This window comes from Protopterus annectens, chromosome 5.part0 (assembly GCF_019279795.1).
Source record: "Protopterus annectens isolate FY-2018-M chromosome 5.part0, PAN1.0, whole genome shotgun sequence".
In the NCBI taxonomy this organism is placed as follows: domain Eukaryota; kingdom Metazoa; phylum Chordata; order Ceratodontiformes; family Protopteridae; genus Protopterus; species Protopterus annectens.
Window position 1 is genome coordinate 1185013845 of NC_056735.1, and position 23661 is coordinate 1185037505.

Below are 23661 nucleotides of genomic sequence, written 5' to 3' on the forward strand. Positions count from 1 at the left end.
TTCCTAGTACTAGGTCTTCTGGCCTCAAGGATGATGTCCAGCACCTGTTTGCTGAAGGTTTCTGGTGGTGTATTCAGGGGATAAGCCAGGCTGCAAGGTTCAGGGCTTGCAGATATGGATGCAAAATCTGTCCCTCCTGCTGCGACAGCAGGGAGGGGGGGGTCTGATGTAGATGGCAGGGTGGCACTGCTGTCCGACTACGTAGGAGTGGGTACCAGTGCTGGTGTGGCCAGTATGGGGCAATAAGGATTGTCCTTGGTCTGTCCTGCTTGATCTTGAGTAGTACTTTTGAAAGGAGGGGCAGAGGGGGAAAGGCATAAACTGAGAGGTTTTCCCATGTAAATGATAGGGCATCCACTTTCCATGCTTGGCTGTGAGGATTTCTGGTGCAAAATTTGCTCAACTGATGGTTTTGAGGGGAGGCAAAGAGGTCCACCTTTGGTGTGCCCCACCTGTGGATTAGAAGTTTGAATGAGTTGGGTTCCAGTTTCTGCTCGTGTAGGTCCAGTAGATTTTTGCTCAAGTCTGCCAGTGAATTTTGTTTGCCTGGCAGGAATTGAGCTTGCAGGTGCACTTGGTTGCTCATGGCTGTGTTCCACAAGGCCATGGCTAACCTGCACAGTGGGTAGGAATGAGCTCCCCCCTGCCTGTTTATGTACCACATTAACTGTGGTGTTGTCTGTCTATCAGGAGTTGTCCTGGAAGGATAAGGTATTTGAAGGCTGTCAGAGCATTCTGTACAGCTAACATTTCTTTTTGATTGATACGCAGGGGAATTTGTCCTGGGCTCCATTTGCCTGCCATGTGAGCCCCCCATGCATAGTCGGATGCATCTGTTGTTAGGGTTTGGGCGGCGAGGGGTTGAGTGAAAGGAAGTCCCTTGTTGTGGTTGCATGCCTCTGCCTGCCAAAGGAACTCTGCCCTTAGACAAGGGATGATAGGAATCAGTGTTTCCAGGTGAATGTTGACACCAGAGACTTTTTAAGTGCCGCTGAAGTTTCCTCATATGCAGTCTTGCATATGGAATTAGTAGAATGTATGAGGCCATGAACCCTGGGGCTTGCAGTATTTTTCTTGCAGACAGCTGGGTTTTGGTGGCCATTAGTTGGAAGTAGTTTATCAAATAAACCTGTTTTTCTGGAGTGAGGAATGCCATCTGGGAAGTTGTGTTCAAGCTTGCTCCCAGGAAATACAATCTTTTGGCTGGGCACCAGTTGTGATTTCTTTTCGTTGATGGTGTACCCCAGAGAAGTTGTAAGTCTCTTTACAAATGCCAGGTACTGAAGTAGCAATTGCTAACTGTCCACCTGAATCAGGCAATTGTCCAAGTATGGGTAAATCTGAATATTTCTCTGCCTGCAGTATGCAATGGCTGGAGCCAGGCACTTTGTGAATACCCTGGACGCAGTAGATAAACCAAAAACCAAAGGGAAGTGCAGAGAACTGATGGTGCATAGGGCCTGCCCTGAAACGTAGATATTTCCTGCAAGATTCCCTTATGGGGATGTGCAGGTAAGCTTCTTTTAAGTCTAGGGTGACTAGCCAGGCATCCTTGGCTAGGAAAGGAAGAAGCTGTTGCAGTGTAAGCATTTTTAATTTTGGGACCACCAGGAAGGTGTTGAGAACTGACAGATCCAGGATAGGGCACCAAGAGCCGTCTTTTCTGGGCATCAGGAACAGTCTGGATTAGAAACCCTGTCCCTTTTGCTCTGTCGGAACAGGTTGAACAGCCCTGATACTGAGAAGAGAAAGTACTTGCTTTTGAGCCTCAGCCCACTGGTTTGGAGGAAGGTCTGGCAACCCGCTTGGGGTTGACAGTGAGTGGAAGGAGAATCTGTATCCCTGGGATACAATGTTTAGAACCCATCGGTCCAGGGTAATGGATATCCAGCTTTTTGCATGAAGGGCAAGTTTTCCTCCTAGGGTGCAAGTACTTGGGCATGGCTGGGTAGGATGATAGACAAGTCATTGTGAACTTTTTCCATAAGGGGGTGGCTTACCACTCCCTGTTTTTGAGGTGGGAGCACTCCATTGTTTAGATCTCTGCATACGCTGAGACTGTAGTCCTGGTGGTCTGTTGCCCCTGGGTTTGGACTGAGAGGGACTGGAAAGGACCAGTTTTTAGAAGGCCAATGCCTACTGAATCTAGGTGGCTGCACCTTTAAGAAATCTTTTAACAGTTTGCATAGATTTAGCTTTTTTCTCCATCTTTTTAAGAACAACTTCTGCTTTGTTGCCAAACAAATATTCCTGGATTAATGGAGCATCTAGTAATTTTGCTTTGACATGGTCTGGCAAGATTTGTTCCTTCAGCCAAGCATGCCTTCTAAGTAGAGACACAGTGACAGCAGCCCTGCAAAATGCTTCAAAGGCATCAAAACCACACTGCAAAGTATGTTTACTAACTTGGTTTGCAGAATGCATTAACTCTTGTAAATCTTCATTTTCTGTATAATCTGGAAGCAACAACATTTTTTGTTTAATTAGTTCCATAATATGCTGCTGGTACTTCAACATGTGAAACTGGCAATTCAAAGCCCTGATGGCAAGAGTTGCAGAGGTATACACCTTCTTACCCAATCTGTCTAAAGCTCTAGAATCCCTATCCGAAGGGGTAGGGTTTTTGGCTGTAGTAGTCTTAATGTCTTTAAATCCCCGGGAAAGGTCTCTGGATCCACAGTGGGATCCTTAAAGAGAAATTTGTGAGAGTCGGGTACTCTGTAGTACCTGTCATGCTTTCTAGGAGCTGGCGGTAAAGTATCAGGAGTACGACTGGATTCCATGAAGACATCATCTACAATATCTAGGACAGGGGGTATAGCTAGAGGCCTGTGCTGAGGCAAATCTAAAAATTCTCGGAGTCTTTCTTTGGACTGAGGGTAGTCCTGGCATTCTCAGCAGAAATGCTGTATTAAGGTATGCAAGGTTTCACCAAAAGAAAAGTCCTCTGGAGAGGAGGCAGATGGAATGGAATCCTCTGCATCTGAATCCTCATAGGTAGATAAGGGTATGTCCTGGTAATCAGAGTCATCAGACTCATGGTCTGTAGAATCAGAAGGAAAACCAGTTTTGTCTTTTAGAGGGGGAAGGCTGGCTTCCCCTAATTAAAGTTATAAGGTCTTCAGCCATTTTAAGCATTTGTTTCTGTGGCATGGGAGCTTGAGCATGCGCTTTGGTCATCAGTTTCCTAGGCGTAGTGCGAACTCTGGGCCTGAGAAACTCGGTAGTTTTAGTCAAATACGAAGTTGTCGGTTTAATACAAACATCGGAAAGTGGGAATACACCCTCCGAAGCCAGTGCCTGCACAGCGGCTCTGGACCCATCCAAGGTAGAGACATCCGCAGGTTCCATAACCGAAGAAGCATCTCGCGGCATACCAAACTCCGAATGGGTCTCAGCAGAGGCCTGCGAATCTGTAGAAGCGGGTAATCAGGGACTGCGAAGGCACCTCACTGAGTACCGGCAGACTGGTGACTAGCTTAAAGGAAGCGTAGTCAGCAGTTTTGGACCTATGCGGTCTGTCTCTTTATCCTTACGTTTTTTTGGAAGATCGGTAGTCAGATGGCTTATCAAAGCCATTTTGGAATACGGAGAACGAGAACGAAAGAATTTAGTGACAAAGACAGCCCGACGATGAATATTTCGGGTGGTAAACAAGGCACAAAACTGACAGCGAGGAACATCGTGGTCTGGGCCTAAACAGGTGACGCAGTAAGAATGAAAATCTCTGTGAGGTATTTGCTTTCCACAGGCAAGACAATTGTTTACTTTTTCTGACTTCGGTTAGAGCAAGAAAAAAGGATCCCCAACGGGGTACTTAGTTTTAGAAGACTTCAGGTTTGAAACTCAAAAAATGAAAATTTCAGGTAGCGGCCGAGCAGCAACTGTGAACTGCTTCTGCTTCGGGCTCCCATGCGGCAAGAAAAGCTGATATAATGGTGTCGGCTGCATGTTTTATACCCCTGATGACCTGATGTCATGGATGTGGTGACAGCATCCGAACAGAAATCCCAAGACTCTGGTATTTGGGCTGACTAAGTGCTACCTGCAGGCAGATAACCCAAGTGTGATGACTGCAACAATGAAACACGAAGAACATCCAGTGCTGTTTCAACTGAAAGGAGCCAAAGAGGATCATGTTGGGTCTGTCTGCCCTGATTTTTGTTATTACCCTGGGAATCAGGGGGAAAAGCGGTAATGAATACAGGAACCAGTTTGTCCATGTGAAGAAGAATGCATCTGTCTGTTGTGTTCTGGAGAAAAACATCTGTAGTTGCTTGCTGTGGAGAGAGGCAAACAGATCTAATGAGGGGATCCCCAACTGTATAGTCTCGATCCAAGAAGGCCTCTCCATTCAACATCCATTCATTTGGGGTCTAGAAGGTTCTCTGCTTAGAGAACATGCTAGGGTATTGCTCTGGCCTGGACTATAAGAAGCTATGAGGGTTAACCCTAGAGGAATATCTCTGTGACTTCTCTGGGAATCTCCTTCTGGGGGACCTTCCTATGTTGCTGGAAGAGTCTAGGAATTCTTCTAACAAAAGAGGTGGGTTTTGTTGGTTAACTCCTTTGGTACCTAGATACACAGAACAACAGAAACTGTCTGCAGTCTTTCATGTCTTTTTCCCGGTCACGGGAGGGTTTTAAAAAGAGTGTCTGCCTAACGTCCAAACAGGAGATTTTTGTCTAAAGGGGGAACATATAATTTTAACTTTCAAGTCTTCACATACGGATTGATGGTGCAATCATGCACATCTGCAGAAAACTGAACCAGAACTGAAGATGCTTCTTCAGGATCATAACTACATTTAACACTGTGTCTGGCTACTTGTGCATCCTGATTAAGACATTTATTTAGAATCAGTCCATTGTGAATCCACCACTACCTTGTTTAAGGACTCTAGGATGGATATCAAATACTTGGTCATCTGGGTTTTGGTAACTTATAGCCATGAATGCCAAAGTAGGAAAGATATAAAGCGCCCCACCTATCCATAGCCCTATTAACCTTAACTGAACGTAAGCATTTAAAAGGTTTATCAGAAGAGAGACTGCAGAGAGGCCTAGCAGAGGATTTTTAAACAAGAATTTAAGGTCATCAGATTCAGGACTTATAAAATCTGTTTGGCCTTTTGGGGGCACGGGTCTGAGTCAAGGACAGCAGAGGTGGATTGAAAGGCATCAACAAAGGCCCCAAGCACAGGAAATGGAGAAGGGACAGGAGAGCTAATTACCAAGAGGATGTTGTATCTTTTCTGAACTTCTGAAATCTGCATAGACCTACACTCAAAGTGTTTCATCATGTTTAATTCTCTCTCCCCAATAGAAGCGTCTTCCACAGAACAGTAAGGAGAAAGGGAGTCTTCATCATCTAAATGAACTAGGTCAGGGAAGTGGATCTGAGATGAAGAGGCCAGAGAATGATCTGAATTAGTAGCCTCCTCATCTGCACAAGATGATGAATTGACAGCAACCTATTGAGGGTTTAGGGGTGCTGGAAAGAAAAGAATGATGGCTTCAGGGCCATAATGACGTTGTATAGGTCTTGAGAAAAGTCTATTCATTCCTTCTCCTTAGGAGAAGAAGTTACAAGTTTAGTTTTTTGGCATTTCTTTTTTGGCGTGATGTCCACCTGAACCAAGTGTGGTGGTTCAGATCCCAGACGTACCTCAATAAGTTTACCTGGGATCGCCTTCCTAAGTAATATTGGAGGATTGCCCTCTGGACCCTCTGAGTTGAGGATACATGGTTAAACTCTATCTGCGGGTTTCTCAGTCATAACATCCTAAGACGCCATACTGCTTTTCAACAGGATCCATGTAGAGGGCATCTGAGAGGGAACCATTCGTACTGCAAGTCCTGAAACCTCAGCAGGTATGTTGGATTCATAGAGAGTCTATTAAGTTTCTGGCCTAGTTCTTTTAACCTTAAGTGGAAAAGGAATGTCTGGAGAAACAGAATCCACCATCTTGGAATGGGCCAAGTGTTTTCAGATGCTGAATCTCCAGAAAAGTACTGAGCAACAACAAATGGGATTACAACATCTTGGGTACAAAGAATTGGTAAATGGAATAGGTCTTGTAGTAGTGTTCCACTCCTAAGCAGAAAAGATGCTAGGTATGCAAGTCTTTGTATGGAATTTACCTATCAAATTCACACCCACCCCTCCTAGCTAACATCCAATACTGGTAAGCAAAAACCCTTATGAAAATCAAAGTAAGGCTCCCCGGAAAACCGACAATCAGGCCAATTGATATGCAACCTGAGTTTGGGTGGCAATGAGGCAGTCTGAGGAATTATGCACAAACGTCCACCTACATACCCCAACACTTACAAGATAAGGTCACACGTCAGATATACGATCCTGGGATGGTAAAGCTTTAGTAAACTTGCCAGAAATAAGCAGTGGTAATCCATTAATTATGAATAATGCAACACTGACTTCAGTCAGGACATCCTGCTCTGTCCTGTCAAAGCACCATCCTTTCTCTTTCTCTCTTTTTTGTCTTTTTAAGTAATAAAGAGGCACAATAATAAACAAAACTCCACAGGAGTACCTTGATTGTCAATCTTTTCTTCGTCTGTGGGTGGAGAATACTTTGGCCTTCTTGGTGTACGTTTTGGCAGTCTTTTCCTCTTTAAGACATCACTTAAGCGCCTTTCAAAATGAAATAAAAAATAAATAAATAAATGTGGACAATCATCATATGCAGACTACATATAACCAGCAAGTGATGAAAAAAATTACCCTTGTGGACTCAGGTCTATTGATTCATCCATACTGTGCTGGAAGCTTGGAGAGCCTAAATCTGCTGTCACACTGCTTGCTGTAGTGACCACTGTAGTGCTTATAGTAGAGGTTGTCCCTAAAGTGGTTGAGCCACTTGTGCATGTTTTAGGTGGACTTGTCAATAATGTTTCTGATTCTGCCAGATTCTTCACCTGGTGCATCACACCTTTAAAAAAAGTCAAAGAAAATTACTTTTTCTCATGATATTGCAAATTAATTTAAATGCAAATTTACCCACAAAGTCATACTTTCCAAATATGACTCAAGTCAAACAATGGAGCACACTGCTTAAACAGTGACATTTAACTAGTCTTCTTACCTGCAGAGAGGGAATGTAACATTTTCTAAGTTAAGCTGTCTGCATTCATCCCTGCAAATTTACCTTGCTGCATACAAAGTGCTTTTTTTATAATACAGACTTTAAACATTTGTCTTTTTCATGTGAAAAGCTTTCTAAATTCTGATGTCTCTGCCCACAAGGACAAAAATGTTACTCAGTTTTGTTTTAAGCACAAGAAGGATAGGAAATGCAGTTCAACATTTACTATTCTTTATTTCTGACCTTGAGTTTTACCAATCATTACCTAAAGCTAGTGACTGGCTGTACCAAGGCTAGATGAATATATTTACATTGTGCACTTCTGATGAAATTAAGTGCTTTTACTCTGTTCTAGCCTATTTACTCAATTCAAAAGGCTGTGGTTCAGACTCAAGATAAAAAATGATTACTGCAACAGAATATATCTGAGGAAAGACCACTGCAACACTAAATAGGGTCTACTTTAAGCAAGTGCCTGGTTGATCAAAGAGCAAACTCTCGCAGCCAGGAGCTCCTCTGTCAAGTGGCTTATACAGGCTACTGCTCCGGCTTGAGTTTAACTGCATGTTTGGGAAAGGTACAGCAGCTGTGTAGAGAGAGAATGGAACTGCTGCTCACAGATGTAGCAGACTTCAACCAAAGTACAGAAGCCATGGAGATGAAAGCAAGAGTTTAGTTGACAACTAGGGGGCTTTGGAACAGGGTTAGGGATCTGGAATGGAATTTAGTGTTAGAGCTAAAGTGCAGGTGAGTGTGCTAGGGTTCTGGGGAGGCTATATAGCTTACCAGGACTGAGCTGGTGGAATGTCAGGCACTTGGAGTTGTAAGTGGCAATATTTGTTTTCTGTAGATAGAAACAGAGATAAAAATTATCCATGCCAGTACCTGTATATAATATACAAGACCTACTGAAACACAGACCAAGAAACAGACCAGCATTCAAGAGGTTCCATAATGCTCCTTAGTGATAAAGCAACAATTCCATTTTAATTAGGGAAGGAATAATACTTCACCTTCTAATTTTAAGCTAAAGTTATTTTACTGATCAATATATTTACAGTGAATAAGTAAAGAGGAAATATGGTGGTGTTACTAAAAATATCCAAGTATAAAGATGTTCAAACAAACGGGCCCATGTAGTGTCCAATCAGGTAAACCAGGCTAAAATTATGAACCAGTCACAAAAAGAAAAAACAACAGCCAGAAATTCTTTCCAAAATAAGTGTAGTGTAAAACAGAACCACAAAGCATAAACAGTCGAGTGCTTTCGTCCCTCTGTCTTGGGACTTCTTCAGAACTGTAAAGCTTCCATCAATAAAACAATTGTATAGTTTATTGGAAATGTCATGCATTGCCATCAATTAACTCATTACAGCCAAGTGAGTCTCCAGGCATTTCTGCAGTTACCTCCTACTGTGCCTCTAGATGTCAACTATTGCTTGCTCATATGTGTTAATTCCAAAACTGGGATACATACAAGATATCAGATTATTTTAACTTGAAACATGTATGATGGCAAACACAATTATATTGATATCTGACCTCTGTCAATAAATATTTGTTAGAACTGTAACGGGAGAACTTTATTTTTTAAAGGCTCAAGCCACAACCACTGGGAGTTAAAGGTACACACTCAAAACAGCTGTACTGGAAGGAATGAGTTAAAACTTAAAGACACAATGATAAAAACACAAACTAATTTTCTATACTAAACATGCTCTGAACCACTCACTGGGTATTAAAAAAATAATATTTTTAAAATTTTAATTTTTATCTTATAAATCAGCTGCTCTTAATTTCAGAATACATGTTATTGAGATGTGTTCATTCAACCCATGCCTAACTGAAGCATTTAATCTAAGATGCCAAATTAATTATTTCCTTTCAATCTCAGTTTCCCATGAACCACTTCTCAAACATCTAGGAACAGTTTCCAATATTACAAATAAAAATGTTGTAAAAGGAAGACAACCGATTGTGTTTGTACAATAAATTGTTAGTATTACATTTGGAAATAACGTGGGTATGTTCATAAATTCTCTTCCGAAACTGTCTTTCAGTTTTTCCAATGTAAAAATGCTTACATCCAACATGCAATGCTAAGTAAACTCCTCCCTTGGTGGCACAGTTACCATCTCTTAACCTAATCATAATAGGTGGTGATCTTAACAAGATGCTTGTCCATTCTAATATGAAACTACATTGATTACTAGGCACCACAATGCTTGGTGCCCCTCTTTTTATTCTTAGGAATGTTTAATTTAGGGTGTTCCAAAAAATGTTAATTTCTACAAGTTTTAAACATAAATTTACAGGTTTCACCCAGAATCGTGTATATTTCTTTAGCCCCCTTAAACATATTCCAATTCTTAACTATAATACTCAAGTTTCTTTAGAATAAGAGCCAAAGGGAATCATCACTGAATTGGAAAAGATGTTAAGACACACAAGAATTATTACATAAAACAGGTGTCACTTTAAACACATCCATCCCAAGCAAGGGTTTGAATTTGGTACCTCATCCGTTTAAAATGTCTTCACTTATTTTGTTCAAAAGATCCAATGGGAAACCCCTTTCCTGAAACATCTGAATCAAACTGTCCACTGCTAGCTTAAAATTAATATCAGAACACATTCTAGCTACCCTTGCAAAATGCCCCTTAAAAATATTTTTCTTCATATACCATGGGTGGCAACTACTATATTCTAACTACTGGAAAAAGTGGGTTATCTAAAAATTTTACAACCAAAACAATCATTAAGTATATCTTTAAAGATCGTTAACATCCAAACAGGCTAGATAATTGACAAAATGTGAATGTATAAATCGGGAAAGGGGGTTGTGTTGTTAATGTAAGATACAAATTATTCTTTAACTAACCCTGGATCTTTCCATAAGATAAAAATGTCATCCAGAAAACATAAAAAGATTTACTTATTCTCCTGAGGGAGATTTGACTCAACTGGTGGTCCTATTAACACAACAATGTTCTCATATTGAAAATACTACTGACAAGCTTTGTTTGCCTTATACATCTTCCATATCCAGACATTTAACTCGTCGTCCTTTCTATGATGTCGCATAAAGGGATGGTTCAATCAGAGGTTACACACAAGAGGAGACGAGACTCCAGAAAAGTTCTCTGCACGTTGTGCAAGGGATCAGTTTGTCCAGCGAATGTATTTATAATAAAAATAAGAATTTTCAATGCTGGATTAACAGAGAATTGGTATTAAATCTAATGGACACTGTACATCCACAACGGAGCTTCCAAACTACATTAAATTAATTTGAACTTAAGATGAATAAGGTATGCAAGTTACCAATTGATAATCTGTATATAACTGAATGTGTTATAAGGAAAAGGGCACAGAAGGGACTTAGGATGTATAAATTTCCAAACGGACTGGTTTTGGACAATTCTGAATATTTAGAACTGATAGAAATGTTTGACAGGCACGGCATCAAGTTGATGCAGTTCATTATTAGGTTAAATAACGAAAAGATAATAAACATTGTTTGATGAATTAACTGTGCTTAATAATGTCATTATGAAAGATCTTTTGTTTGAACATGTGTCTAAACATGATCACATTTTTGCTAAGGTAGAACAGCTGGTAAACAACAACTTGACTAGGAAGCATAAAAAAAAAAAAAAAAAAAATAGCTCGTCAGAGACCAATTTGAGTATACCCATCATAAAGCATACCTTACACCCAAAATCATTTCACCCTGCCACTTTATCACAACAAAATAGGGATACACATCTCAATTTAGGTAATTACAACATGGTGGGTAGAAAGGAAGAGAGTAATGATTTTTTAATTCATTTCTTCCTAACAATACTTCTCATTCCAACTCTCCATAACAAACATGCGACTTTAATCGACGATGATTTTGACAATTTTCCATCATTAAGAAGATTTGAGAGAACAGGTAATCAATGAAGGCAGGAACCTTTTTCATCCATCCATATTCTCCGAAGAGGCACAGGAAAGTACAGTTTTGTACCTACCATAAATGTAGATGTCCGAACTGGATAGCATCTGCAGTCATAACAAGTGGGTTGTCCTGTCGTCAGGCAGCCCTGCAGTCGGCCGGATTCCAAAGTCCGGGTCCGGCTTCGGCTGATGTCGCACTCCACCCGACGTCATCTCTGTTGGTCTTCGGGTATAAAAGCAGCAGCCGACGCCATTTTCCTCAGTGTTTCTTGCCCCAGATGCCAGTAGCCCTCTTGCAGGCTAAAAATTTTGGATAGATGCCAATGTTTCCAAATATATAGAGGTAAACACAACAATAAGCATATATGTACATATATACAAACAAATACACCATAAAAGACTCCCCCCCAACAGCTAGCTATTAGGAGGGTAAACACCCTAGGAGTACCACAGAGGGAAGGAGGGAGGTAATCCTGACTGCAGATGCTATCCAGTTCGGACATCTACATTTATGGTAGGTACAAAACTGTACTATGTCCTTCATGGATGCATCTGCAGTCATAACAAGTGGGTAGAATACCATAGCCAACTAGGGGAGGAGGATAAAAGTAGATTATGGTGTGTTTAGGATCCCTTGCAGTACAGCAGTGGCAAACCCTGCTCGGGATCTGGAATATAGAGGCAAATTATAATGCTTGGCAAATGTATGCACGGAGGTCCAAGTAGCCGCCTCAATAATGTCTTTGGTTGCCACTCCTCGTAAGAAGGCTGTGGTAGTGGCTGTTGCCCTTGTAGAATGAGGTCTTATGTTCTGTGGGATTGGTTTTCCATGGAAGGAGTAACAGTATCGTATGCAATTTCCTATCCATTTGGAGATTGTCTGTTTGGAAATAGCTTTTCCTTCCCTTCCTGTTGCATAGGCTACAAAAGTTGGTCAGTCTTTCTGCTATTTTTGTTCTGTCCAAGTAGTAGCGTAGCTGTCTATGTACATCCAAGGTATGCAGTATTCTTTCCCTCTGTTTTGTGGGTTGGGAAAGAAGGTAGGTAGGTGGATTGCCTGGTTTAAAGACACTCTGGATACCACCTTGGGCATAAATGTAGGATTAGTCCTCATGGATACTCTATCTTGGTGGAAGATTAGGAAGGGTTGCACTGCCATTAAGGCCTGTAGTTCTGAAACCCTCCTTGCTGAAGTAATTGCCAGTAGGAAAGCAGTTTTCCATGACAGGTGTTGTAGGTCTGCTGTTGCTGCTGGTTCAAAGGGTGATAGTGTCAACTTTTCTAGCACAAAGTTTAAATCCCAAGCTGGTAATGGTGGTTTCCTTGGAGGTTTTACATTCTTGATTCCTCTGAGGAACTGCCTGAGCAAAGGGCGCGAAAAACAGGTGGATCAAAGCTGTATTCTGCTGAAATAGCTGATGCATGTATCTTGATGGAGGAGTAGGACAGGCCTGAATGAAGAAGTTCGGCCAGATACTCCAGAATGTTAGGCATATCTATGTTTGACACATCTTTTCCTCTTTCCATTACTCCAAATGACAAACCTTTTCCATTTTCCAGCATAGTTCCTTCTTGTTGAAGGTCTGCGTGCTTCAAGAATAATGTCTTTAACTCTTTGGGAAAGTTCTGGATTAGCTGCTGCTATGTGATGTTCCATGCAGTCAGTTGCAGCGTTTTCAGGTTTGGATGTATGATGCTGTAGTTGTTCTGAGTTAACATCAAAGGCATCAGAGGTATCGGCCACATTTTGTTCCGAGACATGCTCTTCAGTAGTGGGTACCAGTGTTGTCTTGGCCAGTTTGGAGCTATCAGGATTATCCTTGGACGTTCTTCCTGGATTTTTAGTAGTACCTTGTGTATCAAAGGAAGAGGTGGGAATGCATATGCTGTTAGGCCTTTCCAGTTGAAGGAGAGTGAGTCCACTTTCCATGCTAGTGGGTGGAATGTCCTCGTGCAGAATTTTTTGAGCTGGTGATTGAGAGGTGATGCGAATAGGTCTATCTGTGGCATTCCCCATTTCTTTGAGATGGTCTTGAAGATGTCCGGGTGCAGCTTCCATTCGTGGGCATCCGAAGTGGTTCTGCTTAATATGTCTGCTAGAGTATTGTCTTTCCCGGTACAAATATTGCTTGTAACTGAATGTTGTAGCTGAGTGCCAGGGTCCACAGCTCCAAGGTCATTCTGCATAGGGGGTATGAATGAGTGCCTCCCTGTTTGTTGATGTACCACATGACTGTGGTGTTGTCTGTCCTTATCATCAACTGGCCCTCTTTGAGAAATGGTTTGAACTTTTGGATTGCCAGTTTTACTGCCAGCATTTCTTTTAGATTGATGTGCAGGTGAAGTTGATCCTGTGTCCACAATCCTTGCACGCATTTGTCCAGCATGTGTGCCCCCCATCCTAGGTCTGAAGCGTCTGTTGTGATGGTCTGGCTTGGTTGACATCTGCGAAAGGGTAGGCCTGGGTTTGACTGGCATGCCTGAGCCCACCATAGGAACTCCTGTTTTAGGCATGGAATTAGTGGGATTTCTGTTTCTAGACTGTGTCTGTGTTGGGACCATAAATTCTTTAGGTACCACTGTAGTTTCCTCATATGTAGTCTGGCAAATGGGACCAAGATTATGCATGATGCCATGAAGCCCAAGGCCTGCAGAACTTTTCTTGCTGTTAACTTGTTCAGTTTTGTTAGTGCCAAGAAGTAAAGAGGAAGTTCTTTTGTTTTTCTGTAGTCAGGAATGCCATTTGTTGTACTGTGTCCAATTCAGCCCAAGAATGTCCTTGTTTGGGATGGTATCAGCCTTGACTTTTGTAAATTGACTGTGTATCCCAGTCCTTGTAGCAAGTAAATGACCCTTTGTAAATCTGTTGTCAGCTTGCTTTTGTTGTCCCCTTGTAGCAGGCAGTCGTCCAGGTATGGGTAAATTTGAATTCCCTGTAGTCTGCAATGGGCGATTACTGATGCCAGGCATTTTGTGAATACTCTGGGCAGTAGATAAGCCAAAGGCAATGCTGAGAATTGATAGTGCTCTGATCCTGCAAGAAATCTGAGGTATCTTCTGCAGATTGGTCGAATGGGGACGTGCAGGTATGCCTCCTTGAGATCTAGAGTTACCAGCCAAGACTCCTTGCCCAGCATGGGAAGAAGTTGCTGTAGGGTCAGCATTTTGAATTTTGGGACAATGATGTATGTATTTAAGGTGGACAGGTCGAGAATTGGTCTCCAACTTTTTCCTTTCTTGGAACTAGGAATAGTCTGGAGTAGAACCCTTTCCTTGTTCTGCTATTGGCACTCTTTCCACAGCTCTCATGTTTGCTAACTCCATTATCTGGCGTAGAGCCTCTGTTTTTGATTTGGAGGTAGATTTGGCATTCCTCTTTGACTGGTAAAGTGTGGAAGTGAAACCGGTAACCTTGATCTATGGTTTGTAAAATCCACTTGTCTTTTGTTATGTAGTGCCAGTTCTTTGAAAATAAGGTTAACTTTCCGCCTAGAGGAGCTGCTATTTGTTCCCTGGTAGGCGGATTTAGGATTAAGTCACTGTGGTTGTGCTGATGTAGTGGCAGTGGCTGTGTCTGTGCCTCTGTTGTTACCTTGCCACTGTCGTCCTCTGTAGGCACCTCCTCTGGATTGGTTTCTGCCTCTGGAACGTCTATTCCTGCCCCTTTGAAATTTTGTGGAGTCAGGAAAGGACCAATTTTTGGCAGGCCAGTTCCTGCTAAACCTTGGGGTTGAACCTGCAAGAAATCTTTAACAGTTTGAACAGATTTTGCCTTTTCTTCCATTTTCTTCATAACCTGCTGGGCAGGTGTACCAAACAAACTTGTCTTGTCCATAGGAGCATCTAGCAACTTAGCTTTAACATGATCCGGTAAAGCTTGTTCCTTTAGCCATGCATGCCTTCTTATCACTGTGCCTGTCATGGCTGATCTAAATGAAGCCTCCAGTGCATCATAGCCACATTTTAATGAATGGTTGCTAACCTGTTGTATGTTATTTACCATCTCTAATACATATTTCTTATCAAGAGATTCATCAGTGGTTAGTTTTTAGTTAACTGATCAAGCATAAACTCTTGGTATTGTATCATGTGAAACTGACAGTTTAAAGCTCTAGCTGAGAGAGTAGCTGAAGTGTAGACCTTTTACCCCATCTGTCTAATGACCTTGCTTCCCTTTCAGAAGGAATAGGGTTTTAGCTGTGGTCGGCTACTGCCTTGGGACCCTGGGAAATAGTTTCTGGGTCTGCAAGTGGGGCCTTGTAAAGGTGGTGATGAGTATCTGGCACCCTGTAAAATCTGTCTGGTTTGGCAGGGGCTGGGGTAAAGAATCTGGAGCGGAGCAAACATCATTGAAAGCATCATCCACCACAGAGAGAACAGGAGGTATAGCTAAGGGCCTGTGCTGTGGGAGGTGCAGAAAGGTCCTAAGTCTTTTCTGGAGTCTGAAAAATCCTGTTGCTGCCATTGGAACTGTTCTCGCATGGCATGCAAGGTTTCCCCAAAGGAGAATTCTTCTGGTGGGGAAGCAGCTGGAATGGATTCTTCAGCATCAGAATCTTCAAAATTGGGGAAGGGAGCCTCAGGCTGGTCAGTTATGTCTGATTCATCAGCAGAATCATCAGAAGACACTGGCTCAGGGGGCTCTGCCCTAGGTCTCTTCTCTGGGGCTGAGAGGCCCTGTCTGGGTGAGATTGAGATCCTCTAATTAAAGAAATTAAATCTTCTGCCAAAGAAAGCATTTGAGAACTAGAAGAGGGCCTGGATGTGGGGGGTTTTACAGGCACTGTCTTAGTAGTCTTGGCTGCTTTAGCCCTGGCGAAGGCCTTAATGGACATGGCAGCTGGAGGCCTAGCAGCACCACGTGCTGGGGTAGAGACATCCAAGGGGATAGTGTCTGATAAGTCAACCACCGTAGTGGGTAAAATTTCTGAGGTCGATTCAAGAGTTGTAGCAGGGGCCTCAGTTGTAAGAATAGGTTCAGCTGTACTTTGATCAGTTTTCTCGGTTTCGGCCGAAACCGAGACACTCGCGGTTTGCTTTACCGTGGTTTCGGCCGAAACCGCGGACCGCGAGTGTCGGACTTTATCTTTGCGGTTTTTGGGGGTATTCGGAGGATCCGACGGCATAATGTACGCAAAATCAGAACCGAAAAACTGTTCTGCAAACTCCGACCGACGCCTAAGCGTTCGTCGGTTGAAAGAGGCACAGGCCGAACAGGCTGCTACGTCGTGGGCTGGGCCTAAACAAGGCAGACAGTAAGAGTGGAAATCTTTATGAGGTATTTGTTTCCCACAGGTTAAACAATTGTTAACTTTTTCTGACATCGGCTGAGGCAAGAAAGAGTCCCCAACGGGGTACTTAGCTTTAGAAGTCTTCGAAGTAGTATTCGGTAGAAGTAATCTCTGGATCCGACCGACCGGCACTTGCGAACAGCTTCTGCTTCGGGCGCCACGCGGCAAGAAAGACTGGGGAAAATGGCGTCGGCTGCTGCTTTTATACCCGAAGACCAACAGAGATGACGTCGGGTGGAGTGCGACATCAGCCGAAGCCGGACCCGGACTTTGGAATCCGGCCGACTGCAGGGCTGCCTGACGACAGGACAACCCACTTGTTATGACTGCAGATGCATCCATGAAGGACATCAAAGGGAGAGGGAGGAGTTGGAAGAGAAACAAAATCAGAACAGCCAGAGAATACGGGTAATACTGTACACGAGGACATTATTGTATCAACACACGAAGGCCGGGTGTTATCTTACCAGGGCTTAAATACTTCTAACTATACTGATTTAAATATTGACAAAACTTTTATTACACTTTAAAAAAAGGGGTTTAAATGTGTACCCTCTTCTAAAATGGACACTGCAGCTGTTTTAATTTAATTAAAGCTTTATACTAGGAAACTGAATTCTTAAATAATGTTTAAAGACTAAGGTCCACAACCTGAAACCTTTTCATGTACACTTGGTGTTATAAAGAAAAAAGCACATATTAGCTTAGCACTCCACCCTAGCTTAGCCACTTTTGAGAGATCTTGAAGTAAAGAGCTACATAATTCATTAACATCTCAGAAGAAGAGATTTTAATTTAACTAAAGAGGAAAGGACTTTAATGAACAAATTTAGGAATGATGCTTCATTCAGGATTATGAAGGCAGATAAAGGTGGGGGGATAGTTGCATCAGAAAAATTGATTAAACTGAACAAATATTTAATTTACTTCATGATATTGAAATATATGAAACTGTATCTAGGAATGAAATTAGCGTAGCATACAAAAAAAAAAAATCAAACTTTTTTTTGGAAGACTCTATTACAAGGGATGATTACAAAGGACCTATACCAATTTCTTGGTAAAAGCCACCCGGTTATTCCAACTGTGTTTGATATACCTAAGATTTATAAAAATATTCATAAACCCTCTGTCGTTTAGTAGTGTCAGCTCATAATTCTATTACTTATCCTCTTGGTGTTTTTATTGACTGAATTTTAAAAAATTGTTTGAACCCAGCAACATATTTTAAGAGATTACCGGGATTTTATTTTATTTTTTTTTTTTTTAACTTAAATTAAACATGATTTCAGTGAATCCTGTAACTTTTCTACAGTGGATCTGGTTGATTTGTTTACTTCTATACCTCACAGGTTGGGGTTAGAACTTTTTCATGTGGCCATACTTGAATTTCCAATTTAGACAACACACTCGTTAATTTTGTGATGGAGGTTATGGAAATTATATTACACAATAATTTCAGCACTTCTGAAGGGGAATTTTTTTTGATAGGCCAAAGGGGTCACCATGGGTGCTAGCTGTGCCCCTAAATATGCAAACTTAGTTGGTGTACAGTTGGGAAAAAGACTTGTGTTTTGAATTCTAGGTTCAAGGAGAGTTGGTACACCTATTTATGTTTTCTGGGTATCATTATTCTCTTGCGGAAAGATAAAGGTTAGTAAAATAAGATTTTTTATCATACATTAACAACCCCCTTTCTTAGATTCAAACATTTACATTCTATTAATTCTATACACTATTTGGATGTTACAATCTTTAAAGATACACTTAATGGTTGTTTTGGTTTGAAAATTATTAGAAAACCCACTTTTTCCAATAGTTATTTACAGGATAACAGCTGCCACTCAGGGTATATGAAGAAAAATATTTTTAAGGGGCAACTTTGTAAGGGTAGTCTGATGTTATTAATTTGAAGCTAGAAGTGGACAATTTAATTCAAATGTTTCAGGAAAGGGGTTACCCATTGGATCTTTTGAACAAAATAAGTGAAGAAATTTTAAATGGATGGGGTACCAAATTCAAACCACTGCTTGCTTCGGGCAGTTGTGTTTAAAGTGATACCTATTTTATATAATACTTATTTTATGCTTAATGTCTTTTCCAATTCAATGGTGATTTCCTTTGGCTTTTATTCTAAAGAGATCAAGAGTATTGTAGTTAAGAAATGGAGTGTGTTTAAGGGGGACACAGAGATACAGACAATTTTGGGTGAAACCCCTAAATGTGTTTAAAACTTACAGAAATTTAAAGAATTTATCGGAACACCCTAAATTAAACATGCTTAATAATAAAAAGAGGGGCACTAGGCATTGTGGTGTGTGTCATCAATGTAGTTTCACATTAGAAAGGCTGAACATCTCATTAGGACCACCACCTATCGAGATTAGGTTAGGAGAAGGTTTTTGTGCCACCAAGGGAGTAGTTTATTACTTAGCATTGTGTGTTGGATGTAAAAATTATGTGGGAAAAACCGAAAGACAATTTCGGAAGAGAATTTACGAACATACCCATGCTACTGCCACATGTAATACTAACAATTAACTGATCAAACAAACACTTAATTGTCCTTTTACAAAATGTTTACTTGTAATATTGGAAATTGTTCATAGGCATTTGAGAAGTGGTTCATCGAAAATTGAGACTGAAAGGAAAGAGTTAATTTGGGAACTTAGATTAAACGCTCGAGTTAGACCCAGGTTGAATGAGCACATCTCAATAACACCTATTCTGAAATTAAGAACAGATAATTTATAAGATAAAATTAAAGTTTTACAACATTTTTTTTTAGAATACCCAATGAGTGGTTCAAAACATGTTTAGAATAGAAAAATGTGTTTGTGTTTGCGTTATCATTGTGTCTAAGTTTTAACTGATGGCAACACACATTTCAAATAAACTATACAATTGTTTTATTGATGGAAGTTTAACAGCTCTGATGAAGTCCCAGGATAGAGGGACATAAGCGCTCAACCGTTTATGCTGTGTTGCTCTTTTTTACACTGGTTTTACAATACGCTTATTTTGGAAAGAATTTCTGGTTGGAGTTTTTTCTTTGTGAGACTGGTTCATTATCTGAGCCTGGTTTACCTGGTTGGACACTACATGGGCCTGTTTGAATTATTTTGTTGGTTTGTTGGCTGCACTTTCACATGCCATGTAAATATAGATACAAAAATCTATCAATGTATAATAATAATCCCAGGGAGACCTTCTACAACCTCCTGTAACACAGGAGAAAATGCCATAATGCATTTAGTCAAAAGCCTTAATTCCTTGTTACCTATAAAGAACTAAAAATAATACTCATACAAGTAAATGGTCTTTTAAAGAAAGTAGTTCTATTAGAGCATACTCATCACAATACAGCATGGAAGAAATCAACAATGTATCTGCATATCACTCATAACATGCGGACATCAGACGGAAGCAGAAGTCCACACATATGGTCTTACTTCCACAGCTTTGAGATTCCCAGAGTGAAAATGGGCTTCTCTCCATGTAAAGGATGTTGGTACAACACTTGGAAGCAAAGACAGAGGGTCCATGCAACTTTCATTTCTATGCTGACTGCACTGAGTTAACCTAACCCAGCAATATTTTTTTTACTGTGGTCATAGCAGCATGCAATACAGTTATCCAGGCATAAGAATTTGATTAAACATGGCTTACCTACTCACCTAGCATAAAAGATACAGAGTTGCTCTCAATCTAAGTTCATTTGTTCCATTAATATAATGCTACAGCTGCCTGTACACCACACAAGGTATAAGGGGAAAAAGTTGGATGGCTTGGTTTAAGACTAGCTCTGTACATCTTGGACACAAAAGAGAAGTCTGTCTTAACTCATTCCCTCCAATGGAGCTCTGAAAGTTTGCACTGTAACTTCCAATTGGCGCTGCCTAAACTTTTTGAAAGAAGCAAATTATGTCCCCACATTTCAGACAGTTGCTCTTATCTCTGGAAACATAGGGGTTACTAACGAAGTGTAAATGGCACACAAATTATTTTTACAGTGGTTAGGTTCTATGTCTCAAACTGGATTCTATAAATCATAGTAAATACAGTAAATATTAACTTTGTATTATTTTGTAAAAAACTTACAATATGTCAACAACCACTCAAGTTACACACACATTGTAAAGCAGCGTTTTCTTCTTCCAGCTAAAAGTTTCATATGAGGCTTCTCTCTATGTTACTTCATTGCAAAGATATTTAGAAGAACATAAAATGTTTGACAATATATATAAATAATACATGAGCAACAATTAAGATCTCTTTACCTGCACTAGACAGAGGTCAAATTTAAATACAGGTGTGATTGCAGCTGTGCAAGCTTTAAGATGAAATCTTCTAATACCTTGCATGTAAGCACAGTTTCGGAATCATTAATACTAATTCAACAAAAAATACCTGACGCCAAGAGGCGTCATTAGGATGTAATGGCAAAAACATCTGAAGGCGTCACCTGGCTGAAATGAGTTAAAGGACATCCTGGCCATATCCAAGACTTTGTAGGGTTCATGAAAAAACTGCAACAAGCATAGAAAATAAAACTTTTTTCAGAAGGAAAATGCAGGGGAACTAACCTGAGCTTTATTAAAGCTGTATGAAATTAAGAAAAAATATAAAACTCTAATTTATTAATACCGATTGCTCCTGAAAAGGACCAAGTCCAGTGGGTCTACCTGATTAACAAATAGAACTATTATTAACTAGTTAAAACAGGTGTATCAAATTATGCACAGAAAGATATTAAAAGAGAGAGTGCAGTTTGAAAATGAAACCATCTATTTCTAGAACGCACAAACCTGCAGTGTTTAAATGCATGTATAATGCTCTGTGAAAGTTGCTAAACTATGTCACAAGGCAATGTTGTATTTGGACAGTAGGCTGTGGCACCAAAACTGAAACTGTGCCAAGTAAGAAATCCACTTCTAATACCCAAACTGAAGCCACAGGAAATCCTCTCTGGAACTTGTATGCAAAAACGAGAGGAAGATTGTTAGCTCTCATCAATTACTGCTTTATCTGCTACAGAGAGAAAAACAGAGCAGGAGGGAGTTGTTTGAATTTGCCTACTGAAATGTACACTTGGGCAGAACTATTGCTGACAAGAACGCTATAAATTTTATTTTAATCTTGAAAGCTAAAATCAGGCAAAGTTTATCTACGGTCAGCAGCAGTTAAGGTATAGTTTAGCTGATATGCAGTGCTTGCTGCTAAACATTTGTTTTAATTCTTTATTTTAAATTCTTTGAACAATAAAATTTCTGTCTACATATTTACTTTTCAAGTACAGGTTCATAGGTACTTACTAGGCTACTGATCTACAAAGATTTTAAGAAGCCTAGCCAAACATCCATAAGGTAGATTCTGGCCCTTGTGTTTTTGTATGAATAACCCAGTATAATGGTTTATTTTATTTATTCTTCAAGTATAATACTATATTTTATTTAAGGATTGCATTAATGAATTCTAAAAATGCTTTTTTCTAATAATTTATTAACTTAAAGGTACACATGCTGAAAGTACAGTTGTGTAACCTACCATAAATGTAGATGTTCGAGTGTATTCACTGTTGCACTCATCACATCTGCATTATCTGCCTGCAGGTAGCCGTCAGCCAGCCTGAATACCAGAGTCTTGGATTCCTGCGTCAGATGCTCTCTCTTCTTCCATGACGTCAAGTCATCAGGGGTATAAAACATGCAGCAAACGCCATTACATCAGTTTTTCTAGACCCAGATGTCAGGTGCCCCCACAATGAGAAGCAATTATATGCTATGGTACACCTCCAACAAAAAGCAAATACACCAGAAAGCCTAAAAAATACCAAACATGAAGGAAATGTAGAGCCAAGAGAAATCAGGGGGGCTGGAGGGACAGTAACCAGGACTACTACACTCGAACATCTACATTTATGGTGAATGTACACAACTGTACTATGTTCTTTGTGTTTCACTGTCACAGTCATCACATTTGGGTTGATTCCCAAAGCTAAGGAAGGGAGGAGGAAGTTAGAGAGCATTAGGGCCAGCTATTAAGCCCTGCAAAACTGCAGTGGCAAACCCAGCTCTGGATTTAGTAAAAAGAGGCATGTGGTAATGCTTGGTGAAGGTATGTACTGAGCTCCATGTAGCAGCTTCTAGGATATCCCTGGTAGGGACTCCTCTGTGAAAAGCTGCAGAGATAGATGCAGCCATGGTGGAATGTGATCTTATCCCCTTGTGGGGTAGGTTTTCCATGGTGCTTGTAGCATGAAGAAATGCAATAGGTTATCCATTTGGAAATGGTTTGCTTTGAAATGGCCTTTCCCTCTGCCCCTGCAGCAAAGCCATCTAGCAGCTGTTCAGATTTTCTGAGAGGCTTAGTCGTGTCCAAATAGAATCTAAGCTGTCTGTGCACATCCTGAGTGTGCAGTATTCGTTCTTTGTTTTGTGGATTACGGAAGAAAGCAGGCAAGTGAATGGACTGATTAAGGGTCACACTAGACACCACCTTGGGCATAAAGGAAGGATTGGTCCTGAGGGAAACCCTGTCTGCATGGAAGATAATGAAGGGTTCCACTGCCCTGAGGGCCTGTAATTCAGACACTCTTCTTGCTGAAGTGATGGCTAGAAGGAATGCTGTTTTCCAAGAAAGGAATTTCAACTCTGCTGTTGCAGCTGGCTCAAAAGGAGGGAGAGTGAGCTTTTCCAATACAAAGTTAAGGTCCCAGGCTGGAGTAGGGGCTCTCCTTGGGGGGGTCTTACATTTTTGGCCCCTCTAAGGAATTGTTTTACCAGAGGGTGAGAGAAGAGGGGTGGGCTCAGTATTATAATGAGCTGAAACGGCAGAGGCATGAATTTGAATTGACTAGGATAGGCCCTTGTGGAGCATTTCTGTTAGGTATTGAAGAATATGAGGTAAGTTGGGCACCGTTGTGCCCATCCCCCAAGTCTGGCTCCAGGAACAATATCTTTTCCACTTTTCAGCATAGGATTTTCTAGCACTAGGCCTCCTGGCCTCTAGAATGACATCTAGCACCTGCTTACTGAGGAATGCTATTGGGGACCTCAAGGAATTGGCCAGGCTGCAAAGGTTCATGGTTTGAAGCTGAGGGCACAGAATCTGGCCCTCCTGCTGTGACAGCAGGGAAGGGTTCTGGGGCAGGTGACATGGTTCCAGCAGTGTCATACTGCGCAAGAGGGGGTACTAGTGTTGGTGTGGCCAGTCTGGTGCAATCAGTATTGTCCTTGGCTTGTCCTGTTTCATCTTTAGTAGAACCTTTGAGAGGAGAGGCAGAGGGGGGGGGGGAGGCATAAACTGAGAGGCTTTCC

At 41.1% G+C, this 23661-nt stretch overlaps 1 protein-coding gene across 2 annotated transcripts in view; it reads right to left on the reverse strand.

Moving 5' to 3' along the window:
• Window positions 1-23661, reverse strand: part of TRIP12 (thyroid hormone receptor interactor 12) — a 3849287-nt gene that overhangs the window by 1763827 nt on the left and 2061799 nt on the right. For both annotated transcript variants that reach the window (XM_044071052.1, XM_044071053.1), the window contains 2 exons: window positions 6749-6956; window positions 6558-6658 (listed from right to left, as the gene is read on the reverse strand). In XM_044071052.1, the coding sequence (XP_043926987.1) occupies window positions 6558-6658; window positions 6749-6956 (309 nt within the window). The remainder of the gene's footprint in view (window positions 1-6557; window positions 6659-6748; window positions 6957-23661) is intronic.